General features: G+C 32.4%; 5 protein-coding genes across 5 annotated transcripts; 2 read left to right on the plus strand and 3 right to left on the minus strand.

Moving 5' to 3' along the window:
• Nucleotides 1-1,295: 1,295 nt before the first annotated feature.
• LOC110809198 (class V chitinase CHIT5a-like) lies at nucleotides 1,296-3,251 on the minus strand. Its single transcript, XM_022034952.2, has 2 exons — nucleotides 1,597-3,251; nucleotides 1,296-1,444 (listed from the first exon to the last, which is right to left on the minus strand). The coding sequence occupies exons 1-2, from the start codon at nucleotides 3,044-3,046 to the stop codon at nucleotides 1,428-1,430; spliced, it is 1,467 nt and encodes a 488-aa protein (XP_021890644.2). The 5' UTR covers nucleotides 3,047-3,251; the 3' UTR covers nucleotides 1,296-1,427.
• Nucleotides 3,252-6,788: 3,537 nt separating this feature from the next.
• On the plus strand, nucleotides 6,789-8,317 carry LOC110809223 (zinc finger protein 3-like). Its single transcript, XM_022034978.2, has one exon. The coding sequence runs from the start codon at nucleotides 7,176-7,178 to the stop codon at nucleotides 8,160-8,162; it is 987 nt and encodes a 328-aa protein (XP_021890670.1). The 5' UTR covers nucleotides 6,789-7,175; the 3' UTR covers nucleotides 8,163-8,317.
• A 4,633-nt stretch (nucleotides 8,318-12,950) lies between these two features.
• On the minus strand, nucleotides 12,951-14,555 carry LOC110809216 (Mitochondrial glycoprotein family protein). The gene is made up of 3 exons (XM_022034973.2): nucleotides 14,215-14,555; nucleotides 13,431-13,759; nucleotides 12,951-13,257 (listed from the first exon to the last, which is right to left on the minus strand). Exons 1-3 carry the CDS (start codon nucleotides 14,461-14,463, stop codon nucleotides 13,098-13,100), a joined length of 738 nt encoding a protein of 245 aa, XP_021890665.2. The 5' UTR covers nucleotides 14,464-14,555; the 3' UTR covers nucleotides 12,951-13,097.
• A 2,271-nt stretch (nucleotides 14,556-16,826) lies between these two features.
• Nucleotides 16,827-20,312, plus strand: LOC110809229 (PPPDE thiol peptidase family protein). Its single transcript, XM_022034985.2, has 3 exons — nucleotides 16,827-17,252; nucleotides 17,885-18,172; nucleotides 19,776-20,312. The coding sequence occupies exons 1-3, from the start codon at nucleotides 17,114-17,116 to the stop codon at nucleotides 19,997-19,999; spliced, it is 651 nt and encodes a 216-aa protein (XP_021890677.1). The 5' UTR covers nucleotides 16,827-17,113; the 3' UTR covers nucleotides 20,000-20,312.
• Nucleotides 20,313-23,811: 3,499 nt separating this feature from the next.
• Nucleotides 23,812-25,269, minus strand: LOC110809197 (uncharacterized). The gene has a single exon (XM_022034950.2). It carries the CDS (start codon nucleotides 25,190-25,192, stop codon nucleotides 24,035-24,037), a length of 1,158 nt encoding a protein of 385 aa, XP_021890642.1. The 5' UTR covers nucleotides 25,193-25,269; the 3' UTR covers nucleotides 23,812-24,034.
• Nucleotides 25,270-26,511: the final 1,242 nt, after the last annotated feature.

Raw genomic sequence — 26,511 nt, forward strand, 5'->3', positions numbered from 1 at the left:
TTTCAGTAAGTGGAGGAAAGACTTACAACATATATATATATATATATTGTAGTGTTTGTGTGTGTTTATGGGATCCAGATAAGAGAAGTGATGGCTTTGTCATTTTGACGATGATGTGATTAATTTTTTCTACATGAAACGGCTCGTATCACTTTGTTGATGCGTCCTGGTCCCATTTCAAAAGATTGATTTGCAATTCCATGCCTTTCATCCCAATCATCAAATCATAATCATAAAACAAAATCTTAATTATTGTAAATAATCTTAATTATCTTCCATATATATAGATATACCTTTTAATCCCCATCAACATTAAAACAAATTATCTACATTAATTAAAATTAGTTAAGATTCAACTTAAAACAAATTAATTTATATTATTGTTAAAAAAAAAAAACATTAACCCCATATATAAAACTATTTTTGATGTACATAAACTAGAATTTGCTTACTAGTAAATTTTATAATAAAGTCTAACATGATTGATACTGTAATTTAGTTTTAATTATTTATCATAAATATTTTTTACAAGTAATACTAACATATTGATGGTCAAATAAATTTTAGTCTGTTGATATGTCAATATAAGAATACTTACGTTATTAACTTAATTAATTAAGAGCTTAATCATTTCTCTAATTATTACTTAAATTAAGAGTCATGCCCATGTAAAGAATATTATTCAAGAAGAAGATAATTGATTTATTAATTAATTCAAATTGGGTTCCACTTCTAATTATCACATGCTTATGATCCCACAACACCAAAGTGTGTATATTTTTATAATAGTTAAAATGGTTATGAAATATAATATAGTAATTTTTTAAAATAATACCCTACATGTATATGTGTATGGACACTGTATGAGACCCCAGGAATATTCAATTGAGAAATGATAAGAAAAATAGCCCAACCAACACATATGCAAATAAAATAAAATAAAAAGATACGAAGAAGATTTCATGTGTTGGGTGCAAAATCTTGAGATTCAATTTGCTTTTACAAGTCACATGAGCATGACCCAAACTACTTCTTGTGGTAAGAACACATATTTTATTTAATTAACAATATTATAAATTAATAATTAATTGGAGGTTTTGTTCTTGCTTTGGTTCATGAGGTAATGTTGTTTCCTCTTAAGGGTCATCTTCCCCTAAACAAGGAGGAAACCACCAAACATTTTCTACTAAAATTCTTATTCAAAATTAAAATTGAAGTTTAATTAATTTAATCTGCCATCAACGAGTTGTAGAAAAGGAACTTGCTTAATCAATTAATTTAAATAAAATTTTAACTAAAAAAATTGTAAATAATTCCATTTAGTAAAAAATAAATGCAAATATTTGCATTTACAAAGCCTATTTTTTTTATTTTCCAATAGTCAAACAAAGTTGAATTCATATGATCTCTCGAACTCTTTACAAGTGTCACCATGCATTTGAAGCTGCCAACAAAATAAAACCAAACATGGTGTTAATTCCTTTTTTTTTTTTTTTTTTTTCAAAATTTTTTTTTATTTAAAGTTTAATAATTCAATTAAATATACATATATATATATATGTGTGTGTGTGTGTGCGCGCGTGCTATTAAATTTACCTTCTCTAGAGATGGTCCAATCTTTATCAAGTCCGAGAGCCCAAAAGAAGTATCCGCGCAAGCCCCAAAACCGAGCAAATCGGACCTTCATCTTTATGGAGTCGGAGTCGTCATACCCGACCCAAGAATCTCCCACAAAGGCGTAATACGACACCGTTGGCCAGTCCATCACGACAGTCACATTATTTCCCTTATTGAAGTCAACGATTTCATAGTACCTTAAAATTCCTCCTCCAGGACCAACGTTTACAGTCGGTGCTCCAATTCCATTTACGTTCGGATCCTTGAGTGTCCATGTGTGTCCGTACAATGGTAGTCCCATGACCAGTTTTTTGGTGGGTAAGCCGGCTTGGATCCACGAAACGAGTCCATTACTAGTGCTTATACTACTTTTCAGGTCAAAAAGAGCTGCATGTGCCCCGGTGAAATTTTCCCATGACCCATGATAATCAAAGCACATGGGACTAACCCAATCCAAGTATTTAGCCATGACCTGAGCTGGGTATGTTGCAAGCTCGCCGTAGAGATTATGTTTTGAAGCGTAATATACAGCTGAAGTTAAGAGAAGACGTGGTTTACCCCCAATAATTGCTTCATGATTTAGAGCTATTCGCCATTGCTTGTATAATAATCCAAGGTTTGACATGTCTCTATCATTTTCGGGAAATTCCCAATCAAAGTCAATGCCATCAAACCCATATTTTCGAGCAACTTCAATGGTGGATTCAATGAAGATTTTACGTGTTTCTTCGGTGCTGACCATTTGGGATAATGCAGTTCGATTATTACCTGCTCCTCCAATGGACAATAGAGTTTTTACGGGAGGGTTCCGTGTTCGAAGTGCAGTAATAAAACTGGGTATTTGCTGTTGATCTAATGGAGTTATGTTAAGAACGTAGGTGTTCGGGTCAATCTGGAGAAATGCGTAATATATGTGAGTGAAATATGAGGTGTCAATAGAAGAAGCTGGAAACCCATCAAAGGATGGCCAATAAGCAGCCTTTATGTGACGATGATTTGGAGCAGGTGGGGATGGAATTGGCGATGGAGGCTCAGATGGGGTTAAGCTAGAAGGTGGCGGGTAAGGCATGGCAGGTGGGGAATAACTAGGGGTGGGTATGGTTTGATTGGAGCTTGGAGGAGGTGTAGCTGGAAAAAATGGTGTAAGTGGAGAAGTGGGAGAAGATGGATAAGAAGGTAACGGAGAGATAGAAGCAGGTTCAGGTGGGCTGGAACTTGGTGCAGGTGCTGGTGGATTAGAAAATGGAGCAGGAACATAAGAGGGTACAGGTGGGGCAGAAGTCGGAAGGGGTGGATAAGTAGGCACAGATGAAGGTGGCGGAGACTGAGGATAACCCAAATCATCAGAAATCAATTCAGATTCACATAAGATTACATATGTAAAGCTGATTGTAAGAAGAAGAATGGACATGAATTTAAGATCAGCCATGGTTTTTAGTTGCCGACGAATGAAGGCTTTTGTGTGAGAGATATGCAAAATTACTGAATAGGAAATATATAAAGACTTTGTGTAAGCTGTGATAACATCGAAATTCAACGTTATATAGCTGTTTTGTAGGGTTTGGAGGTTTGTGATTGAAATTTTCTTGAGGAAATTAAATAAAAATGTCTAGAGGAAGAGACTAAAGGCATTAGGCCAAATCTGCAAGAGGGTTTGTTTTTAAAGGAAGCCGGAGATGAGAAGGGAAATGCCAAATAAGCCTAACAAATGGGTGCATAAACTATCCCTTGTTTGAAAATGAAAGGAACAAGAAAACATGAATTGACTATAGTTTTGTCCTTGCTTGTTTGGATCTATTTTATTATTTTCAATAAATAAAAATTTAAAAAAGGTTTAAAATCCCAAGTATATATAAGCCTTATATTGATATGGGCCATTGCCCTTAATCCCGTCTTGATATGGGGTCATGGGCACTTCGTTTAGGATATTATAGAACAAACTTAAACTTTATTTAATTATTAAATAATAGACGTATACTCTTCACTTATTAATCAAAATACACACTTGACTTACATTAAATATTGCCTTCAAAATTATGATAATGTTTTCATTCAAATTTCCATTTTATTTTTTTATTTAATAAAATCAAATTTTAACAACATTCTTAATCTTATATCAAATTCTCTCTCTTTCTTTTAAATTTTATTATTTTTATTTTACAATTATTTTTTTAAAAAAAATAAAATAAAATAGAGGTAAACCTATTTAAAAAAAGAATTTTAAAATAACAATAATTATATTAAAATACAATAAAAATCTTTAAAACGATACATTAATAAAAACTTTACTTTAAAATGAAAAAAAAAAAAAAAAAGTTTATTGACAGTTTTTCCTTTAATTAGCATAATTTATTTAATTAAATAAATTTTTTATGCAAAAGTTTTTAAAATTCTTAATTTAATTTACACTCAAATCTTAAATTTTTTTTTTTTTTTTTTTTTAAATAACTCAATGTAGATTTCTTGAGACTTTTGCAATGGCATTAAAATAAAAATATACCAAAAAGATATGTTACAATTTTACATTAAAGTCTTATATGTAGTAAAAACTAATGATTTTTCTTTCAGAACACACATAACTTTTTCAACATCTACCTGATGACATTAATGGATATTGATTGATCACAAACACTTTTGGACGTTAGTGCCTAAGCCTAATACTTGTAATGATGCTACATCAATTAAACTTATATATGTAGAGTTGTTAGAGTGAAGAATACATAGAATAATTAGTGGAATAAGAATTGAATTTTCCTGTTTCTATACAGTCGATAGTTTAGAGATATTTCATGGGTCATTCGTTGATGGAACTTTGGTTGTTTTGCTTTTCTTTTTTTTTTTTTTTTTTTAGGGTTTGGAGGGTCTTCGAGTGAGAACTTTGATATATAGAGAGACATTGAGATCTCGTAAAGAGATTTGGTTGAATTTGATTAGACAAGTAAATGTGCATGGAATCATGTGGGGTGTTTGTATTACATATTTAATATATCTAATCAAAGTAAAATGCCAAAAATTCATTCATGTCCTTTTCTTTAATTTCTCCTCATTCCAATTACCTTTTCATGTGGGGTTTAATTTGGATTAAAGGCATATACACACACACATATATATACTTATACTTATCTCGAGAGGTCAATTTGTTTCATATTATTTATTTTTACAAAAAACAATAAACAGAAAATTGTGACTAAAACATAAGGATTAATTAATTCCTATGGTAAAAATTTTAAATAGCTTACAAAAATAAAATACTAATTTTTTATTTGTTAAAATTAATTGTCTATTTTTGTAAATATTTTAAGTGATTATTAAATTGATTATTTTAAATACTAATTAATAATATATATAATTTGTTTTGTGATATCGTAGATGGAGGAGGGAACTAATTGTATTTTGCGTAGTATAATATGTTAGAGAACAAAATCTAATTTAACTAATTAATTATAAATATATTGCACTATCATGGCCAAGAGGGCTCCACATCATCTTCACCATTTCCTTGTCGGCCATTTGTAATCGTCCCCACCATTTAAGGCACATATTTGACGACCCACATAATAAATAATTAAAATGTACATGTAAGGATAACCTTAATTAGTACTGTATACCCAAATCCCGATAAATATAAATAATAAAGTAATTATATTATAAGTGAAATTAAGCACCTTATTATTGTATATCATTTCAATATTTAGAGGTTTAATTTAATTGTTTCTGGTAAGTAATAGGTTAACAATTTTGTAAAAAATCCATTTTAATTTGATTAATGTCTAAAAACAAAATTAAGCTACATACTTTTAATTGCCTCAAATTAAGATATACAACCTAATTACTAATGGTTTACATTCTTTGACAAATATAAATTGAATATATAAACATATTGAATTTAGTTTCAAATTTTAATTCTATAAAAAGTACAAAATCATATAAAATATGCTCACCTATTTGTTTTATAATAAAATAATAATTATATTCCATAAGATCTCATACTATTTCCTCAACATTAAACCCTCAATACATCTCTATTGATTGTTTTCTATTAACCACAAAATTAAATTCCAATATATTTATATATGAATAGATCTATATATATTGATACTTTCTTATTGCAGTGCTTTTAAGTTAAAAGTCAAATTGATAGATGCTGCAAAAAAAACATACACATATGCTTGGATGTTATTTTTGATTCCCACTTAAGAAAAGTTGTGTGTATGTGTGCCATGATCTTATCTAGTTTAGTACCCAATTTGCTACTTAGTCACACTCATGCCAATTGCTGTCAATCCATAACACACACACACATATATATATATATAGGGTAAGAATGTACAGTACAAAGCGACAGGAAATTCAGTCGTTTTGTGTGTTGAGAAAGAAGATGGGAACAGAAACTGAAAGGACCCAAAGAGAGAAAAGGAGGGGAAGGGAGACCCACAACAGAGAAGAGAGTTGCACGCTTATTGAAGTAAACTGGGGACAGGGTGCCCCTCGTTGATGGAGTTTTAAGTACATAGGAGGGGATTGTGTGGTCTACAAAACTAGGTCGTTTTGTCTCCCTCCCATGATTCACCCACTTTTTTCATGCACTTCCCTATTTTCATATTTCCTTTCTTAAATTGATGCAAACCATTCACACACTTTCTATATCTATATCTATATCTATATCTATACACACACACACACACACATATATTTACATGTATTAAAAATTAAACTTCAATTACTAAAAAAGCAAGTTACCCCACTCTCATATATATACATTGCATAACTACATCTATATAGCAAGAAATACTTGCTTTTTTAGTAATTAGTGTGTAATTTTCATCAAAAAATTATTAACAAATATTTCAAAACCAAATTAAATTAGAAAATTTTATTAAAAAATGTTATTTTTAGATATTTCAAATAAAAATTCAAAAAAAAAATAATTATATCTTTCAAATCGTGTGCTCAACAAAAATACTTGATATTTATTTCTTTCCTTATAGATTTTTAAATTAGTTAATTTTTTTATTTGTTAATACAAAGATAATTTCCAAATAAAAACACACTAAAATGATACTAATACACATTTATCTTAATTTCACTTAGAAAATGAGTTGAAATTATGTTATAAATAGAAAACTAGTATCTAAGATTCCAGGTAATGCTACTATTACAATGGAGGCAAAGATGCTCTTGCATTTTTCAGCGAGAGTTAATAAAGCCAAAAACACTGTAGTACAAAAATTAAGTGTAGAGTCAAAGTATTATAAGAAACGATATATATATATATGTATATGTGTGTGTGTGCTGTATAATGGGTAGATAACTAGATATATACAGGTAGATGGTGGAGTATGCAAATGCAAACAAGGAAACCTAACAAAATTTGGTGATACGAGATATATGTAGATTATTTTTATAAAGCCAAAAGCTACTGTAGGGTATTGTGAATCCTTGCATATAAAGCACAAAACATTTACTTCCCATCAAAAAGATTTTATCCCCTTTTCCCCCTCCATCAACAAGAAGCAACTCCATAACCCCTTTTCTTTTCTCTTTAATTTTCCATTCTTATGGAGTCACACAGAAAATTATCAGAAGCATCTCCATCCGAGACCAGCTCATGCATCATTTCTTCCTCAGAGACTCCATTGGTGTTGCACAAGATTAACAAGGAAGAAGTTGTAGTAGTCGTACATGATGATGAAGAAGAAGAAGAAGATGATCATGATCATGATCATAATGATGATCAAGACCAAGATCAAGATCAAGATCATCGAAGAGAAGGAAAACCCAGTGATGATCATGATCTACTTCTTGATCTAAAGTTAACAACAAGTGGTAATGATTGTCATCATCTGGGCAATACTAATTTCATTAATCAAGAATTGAATCTCATTAGCTGCTTGAACAGTACTACGGGTTTATCATCATCATCATCTTCTTCTCGAACATCGCCTGAAACTACTAATCGGCATCATCAACCTCAAGATCAAGATCAACAGCAAAGAGTCTTCTCCTGCAACTACTGTCAAAGAAAATTCTACAGTTCTCAAGCTTTGGGAGGCCATCAGAACGCCCATAAACGAGAAAGAACCCTAGCAAAGAGAGGACAAAGACTACCCAGTTCAGCTTCAGCTTTCGGGTATCACCATTTCTCAACTCTTCCACCTTTCCATGGCGGGAGATCTCTCGGGATTCAAGTTCATTCAATGATTCACAAGCCTCCACAGATCTTCTCCTCCTCTTCTTCTTCTTCTTCTCCCTTTTCTGTCTTTGGTAAAGGATACGGCCAGTACCGGTCAACGACTAGGCTTCCTTTTGACCAGCAACCTGCAGTTGGGAAGCTAATATCAATGGGTAATTGCCATCATATGAATTCATCTTCAACGCCACAGTCCCGTTCCGGTGTTTGCCGGTTCAACGTAGTGAAGTCCACGACGGCGGTTGGTTCGCCGGCTGCCGCAGCGGATGAGGCATGGCGGTTTGGTGGTGGGTTATTGAGTACAAGTAGTAATCAAGAAGAGTTGCAGAAGCTCGACTTGTCCCTGAAGCTCTGAAGTTAAAAAAAAAAAAAAAAAGGTGTATTATTAATTTATTTAATTTTCTACATTTTTATTTTTTATGATTGACATTTTTGTTTTTTGCTTTTTACTCTTTTCTTGAGAGTAATTATTGTTGTTGTGTATATTTGATTACAAAGAAGTTTTGAGAATTTTGCTTCGCAATTAAGTTCTTAATATGTGTGTGTAAAAACTAATTAGTTAGTATTACTTAGAAAATTATATTATTATCTGAAATAGAGTTATACGTGTGATTTAGTATAATTTGTGTGAATGCAAGAGTTTTGTCATGTCAAAAGCAAATCTTCCCGATATCTCCTGCTTTACTCTATGAGAATGATTGGGGCTTTTGGCTAAATGCGAAAACTTGGCAAGAAAATTTTCATGAAATTTTGAGTTAATCTCAAGCTCTTCTAATTTTATCATCATTATGAAAAAAGAACAAAATACTTAATAAAATATAAATTACGTGGTGGTCTTCAATTTGCAGCTTTATATTAATAAAATAAGTCAAAATTATGGTTTTGCTAAATTTTTATGTACTATCAGAATCAATTGATGGGGTATTGACTCATCACTGGATTACTATATGACCACGGATTCAGCCCCCGGAGTTAAAAATTTTATCCAAAATCATATTGTTTTCACGCAATGTATATGTATGCATACATAATGTAATTAAAAAATGCAGTTTGTAGAACATGAAAAAGATGCCCCATTAAATCATTTAAAAAATGCTTATCATTTCTATCAGGAGTTAAAGCACTGCCACTAAACCAGATACACTATAATTATTATTAAAGAAATTCAATATTGCAAGCAACAGCCTTTCTTTAAATACAATTAATTATACACCTTAGGTTATTTTAATGATTTCAGGTATATATTCAATGTTAGAAGTAGATCTCCTCCATAATTATGTTTTCAAATGGAAGATATGCTCTTGTCCTCTATTGAGAAAACATGCACTGTGTCACTTTCACTTACAGATCCCTAAATCTAGGTAAGATTTTTCCTCACTATTATAATATATAATGCTTTACTTGTCAGCCTATCTCCCATTTCATCATATTTAATTCAGACCCATCTTTATTTCTCACCATTATTATTAAATTTTTTAAAGATAATTCAGTATCTTAATTTGTCAAGAAAAGAATAGAATTGCATCTAAGCCAACCTACCTGTAAGGAATGGAAATATAATTTGTACATATTAAAAAAAAAAGACAAGGATAAAACATGTGTTAAGTTATGGAAGCTGGGCTGGACCCAACAACTGGAGTGCGAAGCATTTACTTTCTCTTTCCATAGTATGGTATAGTAGTATGTCATATGTTTTGTCCTGACATCACTTGAGATGTTTACCAAAAAAGCTGGTGTTGTTGTCAGACAAGGAAAGTGTCCAAGTGTTATCTACAATGCCAAAAATTATTCTCCATATAGCACCAAAACAAGTTTGTGGGTGCAGTGATAATTCAACAAGCCAAATAGGATAACACTTCCTCGACTCAAACCCAACTCAACTCAAACACGAAATTACCAAAAGAAACTCGAATATGACTACGACATAACCAAATCATCTTCCAACATGCCACTATGAATTGTACTCTTTAGTCTCTAACAGCAATAGCAAAAACCAGGATTGCTGGTACGTTGATCAATCACTTTTCTTTTCCAAGCTAAGCAGATAAAGACGTAATTATGAAAGGCTGAGAAGATGGGAAAGCAATAATGGTTCTTCTCTCTTCAAGATCACTATCATATAGGCAATATATATTAGCACTTACAGAGTTTTTCAGAAATTTGTTAGGAAATTTGTTATCAAGAAGTTGGGTGCCTGTCACCAACCCAAAAAGATTAAAAGTGCACTCCTCCACTAAACAACATGGTTTCCATCATTAACTTTTCGTAAATGTTGAAAACCAATGAAAATGCTTGTTAGAGAGGTTGAGAAAAAGAAAGAAAAAGTATATGAAGAAAAAGAAAAGGATGACGAATATAATGATAATGATGATGATGACGTCAATGCCAACAGTGAAACTAGAAACAATAAAATGAACAAGAATGAGAATAGACAACAACTTCAACTAACAATGTAAGTCCTTTGCCTAACTCTGCATTGTACTTACACATTGTTATTATAGATTAATGAGAACAAGAAATTCCATAGCAATAAGCAAATCAGAGTTCTTTAAAGGTGTAAAAGTCAACATTATATGAGAAAAAAGAAAAGCATCACCTCATAATTCATAAACAAGGACCGTGGTGCTTTATCATTCTAGACAAAATAAATTTAATTGCTTACTGTGAACTGATCTTCTATGATAAATGATTCACAACCAATAAAGGTGATTCTACCAAAAAGGAAAAAATTAACCATGCAACAAATTGATATCAATTCTGTGCTTAAAAGTTGGGGCAGAAGGAATCAATACCTCGCATTTACCCATCAGAGAGGCTTGTTAGTTACTACTGGTTACAAGCCTAGTAGTTACTGCTAACAACCGTTTGTGGTCCAAAATGGAAAATATTTGAGTAAAAATTAATTGTCACCAACATTTGAAGTTGGTGTTCTTTAAGCAACGTGAATAATTTGAAACAAGATTATGTCAAACCAAAGCAACACTGAATGATTAGCACCTACCAGGTTGCCCTTGAACAGAAAATCAAATGGGTTTAATAATTTGCCAACCCTAACAATTTACTGAAAAGGAAAAAACAAGCATAGAAGATATTAACGTATATGAAAAAATTTTCAATCAAACATGTACAGGGAGCACATCAAAAGATTTGATTGAGGGGTCCTGCCCAACAGTTACAAAAGTGATAAACGAGAATAAAGCTTATAGAAGGAGCACATTAAAGGATTTGATTGAGGGGCCCTACCCCAACAGTTACCACAGTCCTACCTTCTTAAATGAGAAAATAAAAATTATAAGTAAATACATGCAAGATGACTGGATGAGGATCCAACTTTTATTTAAATTTAGCTTGGTCTAAGTGGGGTGGTTTGGTTTAGAAAGAAACATAAAAGGTGGTTGGCTTCTGTCAATAAGCCAATTGATATAGGACTAAACTGTCTTCACTCAATTATTCACCAGACCGAAGTTCGAAGGAGTCTAGTCATAGCATTGTAGGCACAAACCCGCACAAGGCTTAACAAACACAAGAAAAACGTGTCCATTTTTTTAATAAAAACAAGAAAAACATGTTCATCATATACAACCATTTCCCAAGAAGAAGAAGAAGATCAATCATAGCAATACCAGCAGCTGGCAAACTCACGAAAGTTCAGTTTGGGTAACTATATCCTTAAAATTTTATGTACCTTCTAAACTTATTTCCCATAAATGAGTTGCAAAATAAACATGCCGGAAATTCATTGTCAAAACAAGCACATACCAGTTACAGTAGTTGGACCGAACTGTTTAACTAGCTACATCTTTGAATGAGAAGCCCAAAAAGAATAACTACAGAAATCAAGCCAAGTTCAACAAAGATCATGTTAAAAGCTAAACTACTGATGACCAGATGTACAGAATGGAAAGAATATTAGAACAACCAAATTATCTCAAATATATTTTGTTTAGTGTCAGAGATTCATCAAATTGGACTAATTTTATTTGGTTCTTTCTCGGAATAGAAGCAGGAATATTCATAATTTTCAAATCAGATAATCACGTGTCAGCACACTCATTCACATATATGCATAGCATACAGCACCAGATTGAATGATCACAATCATGCAAATCTTAACCCACAGCTGAAATAGTCCACTAAACACTACCTGGATACATTAGAACATAACCAAACACATGCCTACTTATGTAAATCTTCTAGTTCAATGTTATCTATTTAGCTAACAGATTTACTCCATGAGGAGCATTCGAAGCATGAGTCTAGTAATCAAAAAATGAAGAGGAATATATGAGATATCTTTTGATGCATCCTTGATAATAATGATAAATGAAATTAGAATAATAAGCTTAACCATGACTATTTCTGTCCCATCTAGTTCAACTAAATTTATTAGAGTACTAAGCTTGATCATGACTATTTACGTTCCATCTAGTTCAATGTGTCTAGCGACTGCATTGTGCTAATAGATTTACTCCATGAAGAATTTCAGAAACAATGAATCAAGCCATCAAAGAAAGAAAAAGAATCTAAAAGAATATTTTTAATGCATTCTTAAAAAAATAATAACAAAAAATGAAATCCTTAGTGCATTATGATATGGCTGGAAAAATTCCTGCCAAGTTCCCAGAATCAACTGAAAAGACACCACTATGACTGCATTGTAAATTGACAGCATTCATGCAACTATCCAATGACATAAGACTTCCAGTTAAAATCCTTTATTTTTTCAAGTAGCGTAAAAAAATATGATCTATATCATGATTTAATAGAATACCTTGTTTGAAACCGCTAAAAAAGGGAAGTCTAAATAATCAATCAAGAAGTTTGAATAAACACTATAAACAGAATAGGGCTTGGCGGCGACATATATGATTTATATTGTGCTCAAAGAGGGGTTAATCAATCAACTCTGGGAAGGAAGCAAAGAAGGTAGCAACCCAAGAAGGGGGTAGTTTAAGCAATGTCCTTAATATTTAAAGTCCTTTTTTCAGAGTTGATGGTCTCACGTTACATATTCTAGTACCAAGGTTTGACTTACAGAGTTATAATACCACCGAACCCTTTTAAAATATACAATCAAAATGTTCATAATTGGTAAAATTCCCCTCTCTAGCTTGAATGCATAAGGGGGTTACAAAATTATCAATTTCATTTTAAAATATCATTCTTTATTGACTTGATTCTTTCTCCTCCTCAGAGATGACATACAAACAATGTGAGTTATTTCTTTATAATCATAGAAAAAATAAAAAGCCAAAAGCAAATGTCTTTGAAATTTTTTCAAAATATTCAGCTACTTTTCTAGAAAATGATTGACAACCCTTAACCACTGGATAAGTTCAATTCTATCCTTGTTCATCATATATTCATGCAAGAATACAGAAAGTTCATTGTTTACCCCCCTTGCCTCTAAATATTCACGAAGTCCCTTTTGAAGTCCCCTCTTCAAGTTCCTGAAAATAACAGAAGCATAACCCACAATAATCACATGTGAATTCCAAGATACAAAATAACCACCAAATCACTCTAAAAAAAAAGGTCAAAACACTCCAAAATTTTTAGATCCTCAGATGCACCAAGCAAATAAGAACAAATTAGTATGGAAGAGGAAGAGCGCAACCAATACCTGTAATCAGGTCCCATGTGAGGACTAGACAGCATTCTGTCACGCCTAAGCATGTAAACTTTCTGAATTTCGATGCAGTTGGGCCACGCCGAGCACACGAACTCCATATCATCATAACCCTCCCCCTTGGATATGTCAACAAGCACACTAATGTGAAGGCGCACATCTTCCTCGATGCTATCCTCTCCTACTTTAGGAACATAGTCATATCCGTCAAACATAGTTATTTCCATCTTAATGTGTTCATTGTCCCCATACTTCCCCCTCATAGTGATCCACTGCCCACCTGGATGATCTTCAACCGTAAACGATTTAAATTCTGTAACAGGCTGAACAAGTCCCAAAGGAAGAAGAACAAACAGCGATCAGCATATCTCCTATTTTGGGACTTGAGCAACCAAAACCTCCACTCAAGAAAATCCATTAAACTACTCAGTTCACCTAAATTGTCCTCTCATTTAATTCTTAAACAATTTAAATTCGGTTCCTCGAATTGAATTACTCCTTCTCAGTTTCATCTTTTATGCAGTAAAACAAAAGCTTAAGAAAAACCCTAGCTAGAGTAACAGAGTAACAACCTAATAGAACCGCTAACTGTTAATTTAAGCAGACACTCCGAACAATTGAAACTCTCATCATTACAGCAGTTCCATTTCTGTCGTTTTCCGTCATTTTCGCGGCAACCAACCAGAAATTCATTGAAATAAGAGAGAATAGAAAAAAGAGCAATAGAAACAGAAATGATAAGTAAATAAAGAAATTATTTTCGCGGCAGGGCACGTACTTGGTGAGGAGGAGCATAGTCGGACTGGTACTCGATCTCATTGCGTATAATTCGGAGAATGTTGGCCTCGAATGGCGATTTGGCATTCACAGGGGAAGCGTAGGATTGGGAGGAAAATGCAGAGGTGGCATCTCCTGATTGAATGGCAGTGCCGTGGGCTTTCGGGGGGAGTCTCTGGATTAGGGTTTTAGAAGAAGGAGAAGACAAGGAGAAGATAGTCCTATGTGCAGATCGAATTAAGCGGGCCATGATGCTCGGAGAAGCTGAGAGAGAGAGAGAGAGAGAGAGAGAGAGAGAGAGAGAGGTTCATGTAGGGGTTTAAATTTTGACATGGCGATAAATTAAAAAGAAAATAATACGGAAAAATCCAATATTTCAAAGTACTACTTTATCTTCCCAGCAGTCTTTTTCTCACTCCCTCTCTCCCATCACCCTCATCGTTTCTGGAGATACTTTTTATCGAATTTAATTTAATTTAATTATTAATTTACTTTTTATTTTAAATTGATAATTATTGTATATATTATTGGGTTTCATGGGCCTCCCAATTAATTCAACGTGATTAAAATGAATGTCCCAATCAACTTCCAACCGGAATAGCCAAAAAAATTTAAAAAATAAAATAAAAAATTCCCACATGGGTATGTTATTTTCGTGACTTTAATTTAAATCATAATTTAAAATTTTAATTCTTACATAAAATAAGATTAACATGTATTAAAAAATGATTAACAATCAAAAAATACAAGTGAGATTGTAATTAACTGGTAATGAAGGTTGAAAAATACAATAATTTACATATGTGTAGAAGAAGGAAAATGATGCTCTAAGAACCACCATACCTAAGGGATAAAAAGGCAACACGCCAGTATTGTTCGGGTTCCATTATAATACATACATGTGAATCACAAATTTCCAATTAACATCAAATTTTAATTATATTGCAACTTTTATTTTAAAATATATTAAAATTATTACCGTTTAACTTATTTGTGGTTCCAATCAAACACCCCAAGATTTTTCATAACGTTATCCTGTTGAATCGTGACGTGTAAATAATCAACGGTTAGATATTGACAAATTATTGTAAGCCAGTGATTTGTCGGGTGGTTGCTTTTTTTGGGACCCAGCCATCCACTTAAAATGCTAAATAAACAAAAATAAAATATTAACAATTTCGTATTTATTTTAAATTATATGTAAAATTACGTTCTATTTTTCACGTCCCGCAGCAATATTTATGTATTATAAAAAATTAATATGATAATATTTTATTTATTTAAAATATAAAAATAATATATAAATTTTAAAATTATAACTGCGTGTGACTTCATCTTAATAATTAACTGCATCATCTCCTAAAAATAAATAAATAAAATTATCAAAAATAGAGGGACTACAGCAACTTCCACAATCCTGTCTCCACTGGAACCTACAGGAAGAACGGAAAGCAACAGCTCTGTCAATTCTCTTATTCCCTTTTTTTTTTAAAAAAATAATAATAATAATAATAATAATAACAATAAATATGCTACGTTATTTTATTTAAATATTTTTTTAATAGAACACTATTCAATTCAATCTTGGTACGCGAAAAAGAAATCAAAAAATTGGACCGTGTTAGGTGAATTGTTGAAGTTAAATGGCAATGTTTGTAATTATCTCCAATTCTCTGTCCGGTTAATATAAAAATTCAGCGACTAACGGCTTCGCCTTCTTCGTTCAACGGCGGCGATTGGGTAAAAGCTTGTTGAATATTTGACGGTGGTTGGGGCTGCTACGGCGCCGGTCGAACCCAATTTCTGATATTTTATTATTTGCATGTCCATTCTAACTAAATAAAATACTGACCATTCATTCTCCGAGGATTAAATTAAAAAACAACTATTAATGAATCGGTAATTACTGTTTCGCCCCTTTCATTAGTCTTACAAATAGGATCTGTCAAAATCCTTATTTAAGAAAATTACTTATTTCTTTTTTCAAGAACTACTGGTGTAATAATTTTAATAAGTTAAAATCAGAAAGATATTTATCACAAAATCTAGAAGGTATATAAAGATGTAAATATTTATAATTTTAAAGAAAATTTTAAAATATTTTAAAGAAATAAGTTAAAGCTGAATGCTAAAAATAACATGTTTTTTTCTTAAATGACTAAAATCCGAAAATAAACTTTGACCCATTCTTAATTAAAAAAAAAAAAAGAGTGATCCCGTTAAATAATATATTTATATATATATATAAATGGAAAGTATTAAAGTAAAGAATGATTTATTCATGTTTTTATATTTCATAATCATAATTGATGCCACCAACTTATAGTAATCTTTATGTATACAGACCATGAAACACATGCTACAATTCTCTTACTAGTTTTTACCACAGTAACTCAGCATCTAATTAATCTAAAAGTGGTTTAAAACTGCAGTAAAATTCATTTTGTTTTCTTTTTTTTTAACTGAAAGATAATTAAAATACAGACATAAACTGGATGGCAATTTAGTGAATACCTCCAAGTACATGGGTAATTACAACTACCATCTTCGCTACTAAAAAGCAATATTGAGTTTTTTTTTTTATAAATAATTAAAAAAGGAAAAAATATTAATAATTTAAAGTGGATGCTTAAGCTTAAAAAAGGGAAAGCAGGAAGATAAGCTGATGGTGCGGTTGCTTTTGGCAGCCAGGGAAGAACCCAGTAGAGAAGATTCTTCCTCTGGTTTAAAATTACAGAGCTAATGATTCGTTTTCTAATTTGTTCCTACTGACCTCCGTTAGTTTCTTCTTCCAACTCCGCCCAACTCTTTCCTTATCAGTCTCTTCCGGATCTGCCACTGCCCGGGATCCGAATTGGATTTTCTTGGTTGGTGGATTTCTTTTTCTAGAGCAGGGAAAGATGTTGTGTAGAATGGTTTTGGTGCAGCGGAAGAAGAAAGTCGGTTCCGTTCCGGTTTACTTGAATGTGTATGACTTGACTCCGATTAATGGCTATGCTTATTGGTTGGGGCTCGGGATCTATCATTCTGGTGTGCAGGGTACGCTTTTATTTCTGTTTCTTTCCGTTTCTGGGCTTTGCATTATTTGGTTTGATGGTGTTTGTGCCGTTAATTTGGTGGCTTCTGTCTAAATTTATATGCGTGAGTTGGTTGTTTGTGGGTGTATAGGGGTATAATTTTGGAGTGCGGATTTTATGAGTTGTTTGTCTGGTGAGAAACTGGAGGAAAAGCGGAGAAAAGTTTGTTAAGACTGAGAGAAAGTGATGTTGTAACGATTCTGTTTCTTACCTGAGATGGGTTTTTCAATTTTCATTTTTCAGTTTCCATGTTCATGGAAGATTGACATTTCTGCTTAATGTTGTTTTCGATCCATGTATAGGGATACCTAGAGGCAGAGCTCCCTCAAGAAAGTAATAGTAGAAGCATAATTTTCTTGGATTCTCTATATATGTTGGTACCTGGTTGTTGTTGACTCGTTAATTTAGGAAAATTTCAAGCTTTTAGGATCTGAACAGCATACAGGATAATCTTCTTTCTAACTATCCAAGTAAACCAACAGAGCGTACCTATCTAGATCACTAAAGCAAATGATTGATTCAAGAATTCCTACCAATTTTATCATCTATTTACCTTTTAACTTGCATCTTACACCCTTTATTTTTGTGGTGTAGTTCATGGAGTCGAGTATGGATTTGGGGCACACGAGCATGTGACAACAGGGATTTTCGAGGTGGAACCAAAGCAGTGCCCCGGTTTCACATATAGGAAATCAATTTTGATTGGAAGGACAGACTTAGGTCCCAAGGAAGTGCGTGCTTTCATGGAGAAATTGGCTGAAGAGTATTCTGGTAATACTTACCATCTTATCACCAAGAACTGCAATCACTTCTGCAATGATGTGTGTCTCAGATTGACTGGGAAGCCAATTCCTCGCTGGGTCAACCGGCTCGCTCGATTGGGTAAGAATATAACTGCATAATGTGTGTTTGATATGCGTATGTTTTTGTCTTTTATTGATTTTAGTTCATTTATTATGTGCTTTGTTGTTGAGATGGAAACTGAGCTGCATCCGGCATTTATCATGGCTCTCTTAAGTAGCTTATCTACTTGGGTTGCACTTTTTTTCTTTATGGTACTGATATTAAAGTTGATAAGTTGGTGAGCTGGACAAACTTTTGGATTAAGATGAAAAATCTTGGAAACAAAATTTATGGCAGATGTGGTTCAGTGAACCTTTCCAGAAAGTGGCCATAATGCCCCAAGAAAGAAACATGGAAACGAGTGTTTGTGTTTTACCTCTTTCTAAGGTCACATTAAGATTCTCATAACTTTCAATTGTGTGAATGACCATCTATATTATGGTCCTGCTCTTCATTGGCAACATTGCCTGGTTGATGTGCTGGACAAACCATTGGATTAAGATGAAAAACATGAGAAACAATAACCTACGAGAGCTCTGGTTCAAATAACCTTTCCAGAGGGATGACATCATTCCCAAAGAGAGAAATACGGAAATGGGCTTTCGGTTTCACCCTTTTTTCCCTCTTAACTTTTAAATGTGTCAAGACATTAAGGGTAACAAGGGAAATAACAAAGAGTAAACTAGTCTTGCATGTTAGGATTAGGGTTAGGGTCAGTATCTTGAATGTATTTTCAGAACAGCTGCTGCTGCATCACGATTGACCATTGATTCAGGCCGGTGATTGGGGTGCTTTTATTACTTAATAGCTTATAAAAGGCTATATTCCCATGCTTGTAGAAATCAAGAAAAAGAATAATAATTATTTCTCATATTTCCCTCTTTGTTTCTCTCTTCTCTCTTTCTTTCTTTCTTTCTCAAGATCGGACAGCCATGTCAAAGGTTTCTGACACAATGCTGCAGCTTCTTTATGAATTTTACCCACATGAATCTTGAGAATGCCGATAACTAATGAACCGCCTCAAAATTGAGAATGGCTATATCCTTCACTTTCTTTACAGGACATCATACCTTATAATACAAAAACAAGTGGCAACTTCCATGTCTGTATTTTTAGGATTTCAAGATTTCAGTTAAGAGAATAAAAGCACAAACTGTAACACTGGAGGTCTTCTACTGACATTTATTAACCTACTGTTTTCGTCACATGTATTTTTGTTCTATATCCTTGCAGATTTTTAGCTCTTATTACACACATCCTGTAATTATGAAAACTATTAACTTTAGCAAAACACTTTTGAAAATGCTAAAGATTTAATTATCAATAATTCCACATTAGTGCAGCAATTGTTCGATGCGGCACTTACACCAATAAAGATATGATCTTGTGCAGTTACCTGATGCTTTGCAACTTATATTTTCGATGTTGGTAAAACTGGCAGAATTTTTAGGTGGCGTCCTTTGATTATTATCTTAGAATTTACATGCAGCTGTCTGTCAATTCCGAAAATTGAATCATTTAATTGCCTGACATTGCTACAAGTGCATTATGATTCAGAATTACACCGATCTTTTAGGAATTTCCTTTCACTCGTCTCTAAGCAATTAATTTTGATTACATGTACTTTGTTCACGAATTTTAGGTCTCTTCTGCAACTGCGTCCTGCCAGCAGGCTTGAATGAAACAAAGGTTCGACAAGTTAAGTCAGGAAACAGGATTCAGGAGGGAGAAAAGAGGAAATTGAGAAGCCATTCAAGTAGGTTTGTATCTTCCTCTCATTCTGCACCCTCTTCCTTGTTATCTTGTCCTTCTGCAACTGCAGCCAGAAGTTGTCAACAAAGACCAATTCCTCCAACTTCTCCTTAGTGTCCGATTCGGCACCATCCACATAGAGCTTGAAGCTTTGAAATCAGCTTGACCTTTTTTCTTTTTTTCGCCTTTTTGAAACTCTTTAGGGATAAGTAAAAGGAACAACAGTAAATCAGGAAAACAAAAAAAGAAAGAAATATATGGTTGTGCTAATCTTTTTGAGTGAATTAAGGAAACAGCTGCTTGGAAATTGTTGTAGCAGCGTTTTCTGTTTACTATAAAACGCTTTCTGTTTTATAAGTTGAATGGGAAGATCAATGTCTTTAGAAAATTTGGCAACTTATATGCTAAGAAATCTTTTTCAGCTCAATTCAACTCATGAATGTTTCACTATCTTTGCTGTGGAAACCTTGCTTTCCCTTTTTATGGTTTCAGCTATTGGCATTACATAATTCAGCAAGATTATACACACACACATACAAATATATATATATATATATATATATGCAAATTACAATTTCAACCTTATAATTTGACTGTATTGTAACTGAAACTCTGTAGTTTTATTTTCTTTCTTTTGTGGGACAAAGTCCAGTCTAGGAGAAAGTTTGCCGGCTCAGATAAAGTTATAAAGATCTGTGGCACTTTGATTGTGTTCTTTGTCTTTCTCTGCAAGTTTATAATAGACCCAATTTACAAACAATTCGAGCCTTTAACCCATATATATATATATATATATATATATATACACACACACACACATACACAAATATATATATATCAGAACTATGCATATATATTTTTACCCATTAGTTGATAACGTCCCATTTTTTATAGGAATAAAATCACTTATTTTCTGATAGTCAATTAAATTCAGTTTTGCTATTTTATTACTTAATTACTAAAATATGGTTGTAATCTGTATATGTTTACATATATACATATATATATATATATATATATATGGAATAGACAAATAATTAAAGGAGAGAAATCTACTTTTTCTTTTTAACTTGGTTCTATGTTGCCGGCCACTTGATACAAACATTACGTAGAACCCGTTTAGCCAAAAATATCAATAATCTTATATCCTTTTCTTTTTCTTTTTTGGAATCAGTAACTTACTCTTTTGATTTGTCTTCACTACCACTTATAACATATTATATGTAAACCAATTTTATGTTTTTACGTATACCATATACATGCATAAAAAATGCACATAAAACATGTATGTATATATACATATGAAACATCAAACGTAATTTGCTTTTTTAACGAATAAATATGTAAGTGCACATCCTCAAAGACTTGTCGGCGGAATGGTTAGTGCACCTAAATTAATGAAAATAAGTACTTACATCCACACACATATACATATACATATATATGTGTATCTGTATATACTTGTCAGCGCTGGGGCAGTATGGTGTGTTTAGATGATAAAAAAGAGACAGATATATCAAATATGTACATGATTATGTCGGCTATAAGTATTGATCTACCAGTACATTGACAGCTCTCTCGAAGGAGTTCAAAGAAAAGTCATCAACGCCGGCGACTATAAATGCAATCTCCTCTATAACTAAAAACCCCGTTGAAAATTATTATTAAAAAGTTCTTCATTTTATAATATTAAATTTTTATTGGTTATAAATTTAATAATTAAAAAATAAATTAGAAGAAGAAAATAAAGGTTGACTTCTTGGGCTAAGGATTAGGAAGGATGCATTGTCCTTGTCCTGGTTTTTATGCATGCAGGTTTTGTGCAATCAACTGTTTGGTTCCGAGTATATATAAACCTATGACCTCATCAAAAAGGTAATAACGCTATTGCGGTTGATGCTTATTTTTATGTGAAAACTGAAAATTGGTATGCCCGTATCCTTGTTTTACTCAACTTGCACTTTACAACATGCAGTGGATAAGGATAAGATTATTCCAGATCTGGATAAGCACTCCTACTCCTTCTCATTGAAGTTTAATAACTGACGGGCAAGGGAGATCTGATTAATTGTTAAAATTTTTATATTTTATTTAAAAATTATAAATTTAAATTTTATTGATGATGTAAAGTTTTATATTTTAAATTTTAATTTAGTTTAATTGAATACATAATAAGTTGTTGTGATTGCGATAATTAAATTGCGTTAAATTTTAAAAAATTTACTATTTTTTTTAATTTGATAAAATGAATATTTTTATAATCACTATATTTTTTTAATTAAAATATTCAGGATGAATTAAAAATATAATATACTATTTATTTTATTTTGTTAAAAAATAACTAAAAGGAAGTGATTATATACAATATTAATATTGTACCATGTTCAGTAGCCTTTACTTTATAATAATTAATTAAGCCTAATTAATTTGGATAAACTAATATTTTTAAAACTAAAAAGTTCCAAGTTCGAATTTGCTTTTAATCATGGCAATCATTAATTTTTTTAATTAAAAAAAAAAAAAAAAAAAAAACTGTAATTGTTACTTTACAATAATGATGATTAAGAAAAATATATGGTTATAATGGATGCCAGTTAACACCAGCATTACGCTAATTATGTTATGATACAACGTTTTTTATATTTAAATTCATACATCTCTACATCTTATTTACAATTAGAACATGTGAACATTTATTCTTAATTTAAGTTGAACAAGATTTTTCTTTTTAAAAAATCATACTATACACTCACAAAGATTCATGAACGAAAATTTACCAACTATAAACCGCTACAATTTTGATTTCGCATTTAGAATATTAAAGTTAGATTATATTATATATATAATCTACATATATAATATAATAGTTTCTTATATGGGGAGAAACATGGGATGAGAAGGGAAAATATTGGCTATTGGCCTATTGAAAAAAATAGTAAACACCAAACACACCAACCAAAACAATTAAAAACCATCATACCCAAAAGTCTAAACAACTAATCTTCTTTTGTAACCTATACATACACCTAAAATTTAAAAATATACTAGTAAAAATAATTTTTAAAACAAATATTGCGAATACTTTTGAATCACCCATCAAACCATATTCAAAAAGAAAAAGGTCGTACTCTTAAATAAAATATATTTTATAATAAATCCCAAGTCGAAAATAAATATACTAAATATTTTTTAATTAAATAATTGATACATACATATTTTTTTACAAATGATTTAATTTCGAATCACATAGTGTTTTTATGTTTATTTTTATTTATAATCCACTTTTTTTATTTATAAAAAAATGAGATGAAAAATCTAATATGTATATCGTGCCTTTAGATTCACGAGACTGACAGACACATAAATTTCAAATCTTTTTTAATTACATAAATAATATACTTTGTGTGTATATATACACAAGTGAGTTATGATGTGGTCAAACGGTCAACAGAAACAGCCATAAAAAATCCAATTGGCTATTTCTCTCTTAATTCGGTGCCGTTTTTGGTCAGGTATTATATTGTTGTCTCGCTTTACATTGTCGCGAATCCAGAGAAAAATTTCCACGCAAGTTTCCTCCCGACTAATCTGGTACCTAGTCAACAACATTGACGGTCCAGATTCGACGGAGCAGGTTTCACAAAAATGTACGTCAAGTATTTAAAATCATCCAATTTCTCACCCGCCCCACCTACACCTCAGAATAACCCGACCCGCCCCAACACGTTCACATGCGTCTTGTCGTATATGCGGCAGCATAACATGGAAATTTCCATTAACAAACACACGAAATGAAATACACAGACGAAGATATGCTCTCGAAACAGAGGTTGAAGACGACAAGAGAATCAAATAATGAAAATGGACATGAACCAGTTGATGTCATTTTCGATTTTTAGCACTTAATAGATGTTACACAGAGAGAATTCAAACAAGAATGTGATAATTTCTGGTAATCAGACAATTACAAATGAATTCAATTTCGTAGAAAAGAGAGGTGTTAGATGAAATATATCGATCTGTAACTATTCGCTAATATCTTCTGTGGGATTCTTCAGTTCTTTAATTATTTCTACTATGTTCATTAACGAATGTGGGTTAGTGAAGCTCACTGGCTATGGCGGCCGAGAGAGAAGAAAAGCTTTTCCCTCATTTCTTCCATGCGTAAACCAGCAGAGAGAACCCAATTGGGCCGCTGCTCAACTCGCTCTCCTCCGTGCTTGCCCACTCCATTACAGACGAGCTGCAACCAGAAGAAGCAGAAGACATGGATATCGACGAAGAAGACGAGCTCCTCCCGCTCCGCAAAAAGCTCTTCCTCATCTTCCTCCACTCTATCCCATTAATCCCGAACCCGCACGAGCTCTGTTGCCACGATACGACACCGTTTTTCTCGGCATGACAGCACTCGTCATCTTGTTCATGAGATAACTGGTCTGGATTCTCAAATCTGAACATGAACACAGCGTGGCCATTGCCGCTGCTCTTCGCGTCGTCAAACAACCAATTGTAAACGTCCCATGAGATTTGTACTGAAACCCCATCAACGTCGATCTTCTCGTTGCCTCTAAATTTCCATTTTAGCCGCTTTATCTGCAAAACCCTTTTGCCATCGACGCTAAAATTCAACCTGGCATCTTCATTGGCTCTGCAATCTATCGAAATCTCTCTGTTCCTTCCCCCAAATCTGGCTTTCGTAGTGTAAATCCTGTTGCCAAACACATGCTCTCTTCTCAAAACCAGAACTTGAGCTCTTTCATCCTGCTTCTGAGCTTTGGTTCTGGCGTAAGCTTCCTGCGTACAATCCCCCACGAGGAGAGCCATTTCGCCGTCAACGACAACAGCTATATAAAACCCAGAATGGGGTTCCGGTCCGTATCCGAACTTGGCCCGAGAAAGGTCCCAGAAGATCTGGATCTTCGGTGTAGTCGCAGAAGTCGTCGTGAGCTTCTTCGATCCATATTTCCTCCAGAAAATGAAGGGTTTGATCTCCAGATGGAAGCTTAAGGTCGAGAGAGGAAGTGGGTTGGAGGAAAGAGAGATTGGGGAAGACGAAGAAGAGCAGAAGTCCGCGGGGTGGAGATGGAGATGGAGGGAGTGACCGAGGAAGGTCCGGGACCAGGTGAGAGAGAAGAGACCAAGCTGGGTATGGTAGAGGCAAGTGGTGAGGTTTGGGTTGCCCGAGACAGTTTCCGGCGGTGGAGGAGGCGGCGGCAGATGGTGGTCGTCGGCGGTGGCGACTGTTGGCGGTCGGAAACAAGAGGGAAAAGAGGAAGAAGAAGACGGAGAACGGTTGTGGGGAGACATTTTTGGATTCCAGGCTTTCAAGGGTTTTGCGGAGAGAATTTCTGTGGGTCGAGTTTCTGTTTTCTTGGTTTCTTTAAAAAGTTTGGTTTTATATAAAAAAATATATAGATATATATATATATATAGGAGCGTGTGTCATGGGTTAAATAGAAATAGACCAAAATAACGGGATTCAGATAAAAAAAAATTAATATATTTATATATATATAGCGGAGGACTTTTCCAATTTACTCAATTTTTTTAAGAAGCAATCTACTCGTACTACTACAATAAATCTACTCAATTTAATTTTAAACTGAAGACATAATCTGATTAAAATTAATTAAAAATAAATTAAACCGTTGTTGAAAATTTGAGTAGCATAATTTTGTTATAATTTAATATCATATTATTCGACATAAAGCTATATATTATATTTTAAGATTGGATTTGATAAAATCAAATCAGAAAACTAGCCTTTTTAATGTAATACATTTAATCTGCAATCAAATTTTGAATATTTAATCTATATTTTATTAATAATACTTGTATTTATTTGTTAATATTATGCGTAAAATTATCATAATGAGAAAATTTAACAGCTTTGACCACTTCTTCTTCTCTATTTTTTGTTTGACCAGGGTGGAAAATTAAAATCAAAATCTTGATTCTATTTCTGTTAATAAATTGTAATATATATAAATATAGCCAAAAAAGTTTGACCATTGATTTTGATTTTTTGAAGGTCTTTATCCAGATTTATAAAATATAAAATTTTAATATTTTTGTTTATTACCTTTTACCACGATGTTATTTTATTTACATTTACAAAGGATAAAAATTTAGAATTTTTTTTTACCTTCCAAAAAAGTTTTAGTGTTTCAAAATAAGTAAAAATTTGTCCATGTATTTTATTTTTACCATTCAATGGCTAAAATTATAAATAAATATATTTTTATAAATTAATTAATTAATATATATACATTAATTATAATATAATAAAAATAATTCAAGTCAAATTCGTAACATTTTATAATATAATAAAAATAATTAAAAGAATAATAAATGAGATACAAAATAATATATTCAAATTGTATAATGTATAACTATATTTGAAAAATTAAGCTAATAAAATAAAATCAAATTGTAATCCCACGATAACTAAAGTGGTTCAACATAAACTAATTATGGGTCATGACCGATTTAAAGATTGTTTTTCATGTGCTTAATTTCATAAATCTAATCCTCTATATCCTTTTTGTTTATATATAATTAAATTTCAAAGGACATTCGTCAAATCTTTAAAGCTTTGAGGACTCCATCAACTTTGAACCACTTTT

The sequence above is a fragment of the Carica papaya genome, chromosome 7 (assembly GCF_054855325.1).
Source record: "Carica papaya isolate Zhongbai chromosome 7, ASM5485532v1, whole genome shotgun sequence".
Lineage (NCBI taxonomy): Eukaryota > Viridiplantae > Streptophyta > Magnoliopsida > Brassicales > Caricaceae > Carica > Carica papaya.